Raw genomic sequence first — 4,874 nt, 5'->3', positions numbered from 1 at the left:
TTTTTTTTTTTTTTTTTTTTTTTTTTTTTTTATTTTTTTTCCATTTTTTTTTTTTCCATTACAGAATGTCTGTATGCTTTACAGACATTTAGTATAGATTACTGTTGGCTTTCTCAGTAGTAGCATTGGTATACCTCGTCATACCTTGATATAATGAAGTTGTATTTACAGCGAAAAACTTAGTTAAATTGTGAATTTTGTCAATTTGAGGTTTTATTGTTTTAAAGTAAAAACAAGTTCACAAATTCCCAGAGTTTTTCTGGTGGATACTATCTTGTTAGTAAGCACCTATAAACAAACCGCAAAAAGGTCAAACCATAATCGCACGGTTACGAGCGCCAGCGCGTGCGGTGCACATCGCCCTGTGAGCAATGCATCGATGTGGCTCACGGCGTCCGAGATTTACGTGTGTAGCGTCGTGCGGCGTCATAACTGACTGTTCTTAGTGCCCGCAGTCAGCACCCACAAATTAAAAACAACAGTGTAAAAAGATGTGGATATTCGTCCAAAAGAAAAAAAAGAAGCCACAGTTTCAAGCCACAGAAAGGCAAAACTGTGGCATGAGATCACCATTGGTGGCGATAGCAGAGAGACAACTACATGAAGTCAGGTTCGTAGTTTTATGGGTGTCACGTGCGCTACGCAAATATTAACAGCCCTCACTCGATGACCACGAACTCGCTGTCACGACGTGAGCGAATGCTTTGCACCGTGTCTCGGAAACTTGAAATTACGCAACTGCCAACGCTAGGCATGCTGGAACCCAATGCACATCAAGGCACCACCCGTCTCATGCACATCAAGGCGCCAACCGTCTCGGCTCTATTTTTGCACTTACGGCGCGTTGCCCGCGCATGGACGCGTGCTAGGAAGAGAGGGCAGGTGCCCCCCTCCCCCTAGCATGTGCTTGATTATGTTACCGCACGTTCACTCCCTCATCGTCCCCCTTGCGCAGAAGGAATCATCAGCTCTCGTGTTGCTCTGAGCACTGCGAGCTGCTGCGCTCCCCACTGCCTCCGCAAGTTCTTTACCAACGCGACAAATAGTGCAGCGATGTTCCCTGCCTACTGCGTCCAGGTGCGCAAGCTTTGACGGCGTTTTTGCCGCTCTGGACCTTTCGTGCAGAAGGGCGCTTGAAATAACTTTTGCCTCTGCCGGCACTTATAGTTTATTGCTAGATAGGCTATTGTTAGGCTCCAAGTACATGCTTGAAATGACTGAAAACTTCGTTAAATAGAAATCGTGTCTGTAAATTACGTCGTTAAATCGCAAGCAAATATACACGGTTTGCAATTTGACTAAGATCGGGAAATGAAAATAGTTTGTTACGTTGCAAATTTCGTTAAATCGAGGTGCGACTACTATTAGTTCTTGAAAGTGATAGTATGTATTGATATTGTGCCATTGTTTATATGCAGCTTGTATCTTTAATCAATATGGCTGTTCGTGTTTCTGTTACACAAGATCCGATATAGTCCGCTGGTTTGTGTCTCTAGTTTTTTATTACTATTTAATTTATTTACGTTACTTGCTTGTGTAGCACCCACATTTTTTTTTCGGAATCTTGGCAGCATGTGATCATTACATGAGGCGGCATTTGACTATCCACTGAAACTACGTATGATGTTTGGAATGATGTGTAGAATAATGCAAACACTAGCTACACCCTACATATATATTATTCATAATTCAGTACCACCAATCTTGCTCTTGATCACGCTCTCATCATCATTGGAGCTAGCTACCTTATCAGCACAATCCCAAAGATGGTCGTCCTCGGTGCTCTTTCCACGCTGTTAGATATTTCAGTAACTTTAAGACATTTGGCAACAAAACCACCTGACACCAAATACCATGCATTCAAAATTTACAAGCAAACCTGCTGAAGGGGAAAGGCTGCTCTTTTCAGCCACCCATTGGACTTCTCTTCATGGTCATTTGAGGCCATCTACTTGGAGTAGCTTCACCGGAACTTGGCCTGAAATGACTGATTCATGCACACGTCAAGTGACTTGGACATTGAATACCGCACCTTTTTGTACATGCCCAGCATTCCTGACTGACAGGCGCCATGCATAATGTCACCTAAAATCACCTGAAGTACTAATGTGCCTTGGTACAAATGAAAGAAAATGTCTACCGCCTAGCGGAGCACGCAAAAACATTGTGCAGGTCTCATGCACTGCAATGTTGTGCGAAGCATTTTGCATGTAGCTGACCCTCCAGCGTCGTTTGGGGTTTTTAAAGCATTACCATGTGAACCAACATGTTTGTGTAAGATAAGCAAGTGTATGTGCAATGCACGCATGTGTTTGACAGCAGCAAGGAGATGATGACGCAACGATAATACTATGACGGCAACAGCATGAGAGCTGTTCTTCCTTTCTTTGTCTTGTTTTTCTTTGGTGAAGAAACATTACAACCTGTTCCATTTCGGCCTGGGGCGATCCCGGAGGCAGTACAGTGTCGCACAGTGATCATTATCATTAGCATTAGCTGCCACGAAGAAAGTGGGTGATCCTGAAGGTGGGCTCAGTCTAACACTGTGTCTCAAATCGCTAGCTACCACTAGAAGACAAGAATGAGAAAAACTGGCACGCTCCCACTCGTGGGGAGTGGGAGCGTGCCAAAGACAGTGGGGAGTCTGTGGCTGAGTGGAAACTGGCATGCACGTGCGAAGTATGCATGCAACTGACCTAGTGGTTAGGGCGTCAGGCTGCTCTGCAGGAAGGCCGAGCTTCAATACCACCATCGGACACATGCTCTTTCTATTGAAGCGGCCCAAAACGAGGCGAGACATGAACCTATCCACTTGCTGCGAAGTGCCTGTAGTAGATCAAAGGATGGTTCGCATTATAAATGAAGCCAGTAAGTTCATAGGATGAGAATGCAACAGGTTATGTTGCACCATGTGATTGGAAGCAAGAGAGCAAGTCATGCCACCTAGTAGTGGCTAGCAGAACCTAGCCGGCTGTGGCTCTGATGTGTGCATTGTGGGAAGTAACTTTAGTGAAGCATATTTTTTGCACATTTTCTTCATCAAAAGTTCAACATGGGGGTCTTACACGAGTAAATATTGTATTTATTTGATTACAGTAGACTTCGATTAATTTCCTTCCAGTTAATTCGATTTTTGGTCAATTTGTTCCCGACCAAAGGTCCTGGCTGGCGCCCATACATTTCTATGAGCCGTAACTATGAGAAAAAAAAGCGTTAAATAAAAGACTTGACTGTTCCCACCCCGGATTAAACCTTGGGACTGCGTCATGTGAGCCATCCGCAAGGTTGTCTTCATTGTTGTGCTGTAATTATTGTTCCATTGTCGTAGGCATCATGTCACTGTCCTCTCTCTTCGTTATTTTCATCGAACCTGCTTTCGAGCTAGCTACCACTGTTCTGAGTGACACTTTTCCTTCAAGTGGCTTTCTGCATTTTGCTGAGACTAACGTTGTTCGTAGCGTTGTTATTTCGTATGCAAATAGAAGTGAAGACAAAGGTCTAACCATAAGCCTCCTCACAAATGCTGCAGGTCTGGATGAGGAGGCACAAATGAGCTTTGAAGAGCACGTCTTCCTTGAGGATCAGATTACGGACTTTCCGGAACGGGGCCCCATCCGCCACTTCATGGAGCTGGTGCTGGTGGGCTTGTCCAAGAATCCGCACATTTCTGTACAGCGGAAGCACGAGCACATCGAGTGGTTCCGCCAGTACTTCCGTGCCAAAGCCGATGTGCTGCGCGCCTCAGGCGCACTACCAGAGGATGGCGAGTTCTTCTACTTGGGCCAGGATCAACAACGCAGCAGCATCGAGGCCAGCTGAACAGCAATCGTAGATGGACGTGGTATCACTGCTAAGATGCGCATCTCAATAGCTGTTCATCTGCACAGAATGAAGGACTAACATGGCTATTGTGCGGAATAAATTTAGACCATTCAGTGTGATATTGGCAGGTGTGGACTATGCACCTCATGGTGGTCAAGCTGAAATTATGGTCGCAACTCGTTTCGTGTAGCTTTTGTTTCAAGTGAAAGACACTTGGAATGCATTTTGTAAATGAAAACACTGTGTGCATTGCCTGTCCCTCTGTTGCTGTGATACAGTGCTGAAGTTATATTGATAAAACGGTATGATATGATTGTCTCTAACTTTGTGAGTGAGGCCAGGCCTTCAAGTCATTGTGGAAGGGCTTTATTAACGTTGAACATCAGGCAGAAGGGTTGCACGACGGGCACAAAGACAGTCTCGGCCGGCGTCAACAGCTCGCGATCTGCGCTCGCACCTCTAGTCAAGACAGTGACCCACTGCCGCATGCGTTGCTTCATCCCCACTACAGTACCCTGGCGGCGAAGGGGAGCCATCCTGGCGCCTCAAGGCGACGCGAGAATAAGGGGGTCATGATATGGCTTGAGGCGGCTCACGTGGACCACCTGGCGGCCAAGACGCTTGTCAGAGGTTGGGTTGACCGGCTCAATAACATAGGTGACGGAAGATAGGTGCTCGATGACGCGATAAGGGCCTTGGTACTTGGGGGCAAACTTGGGAGTCAGGCCAGGGGAATGCAGAGCCATACGGCATGCAGAGCCATACAAGGGAGCCGACGGCAAAAGCTTGTTCAGTCAGATTGCGGTCATGGCGATCTTTCTGGAGAGCTTGGTTGTCCGAAGTAAGTGAGCGGGCCAGCTGATTACACTCTATGGCATACTGAGCCATTTCAGAAACTGGGCTGAATTCGGAGACGTCCGGACGATACGGCAAAATGGTGTCGAGTGTGGTGCATGGTTCGCGGCCATATAAAAGAAAGAATAGGGAAAAGCCGGTAGTCGACTGTGTCGCGGTATTATACGCGTAAGTGACGAATGGAAGAACGACATCCA

The 4,874-nt window shown here is 46.3% G+C and overlaps 1 protein-coding gene across 1 annotated transcript in view; it reads left to right on the top strand.

Annotated features, from left to right (window-relative positions):
• Window positions 1-4,076, top strand: part of LOC119461564 (28S ribosomal protein S31, mitochondrial) — a 33,827-nt gene extending 29,751 nt beyond the window's left edge. Inside the window, exon 8 of the mRNA XM_049673211.1 lies at window positions 3,530-4,076. Within this exon, the coding sequence (XP_049529168.1) occupies window positions 3,530-3,819 (290 nt within the window). The 3' untranslated portion in view covers window positions 3,820-4,076. The remainder of the gene's footprint in view (window positions 1-3,529) is intronic.
• The last annotated feature ends 798 nt before the right edge of the window (window positions 4,077-4,874 follow it).

The sequence above is a fragment of the Dermacentor silvarum genome, chromosome 8 (assembly GCF_013339745.2).
Source record: "Dermacentor silvarum isolate Dsil-2018 chromosome 8, BIME_Dsil_1.4, whole genome shotgun sequence".
In the NCBI taxonomy this organism is placed as follows: Eukaryota; Metazoa; Arthropoda; class Arachnida; order Ixodida; family Ixodidae; genus Dermacentor; species Dermacentor silvarum.
The sequence above is the reverse complement of the archived record's forward strand: the minus strand, read 5'-3'. Positions and strand labels throughout refer to the sequence as shown.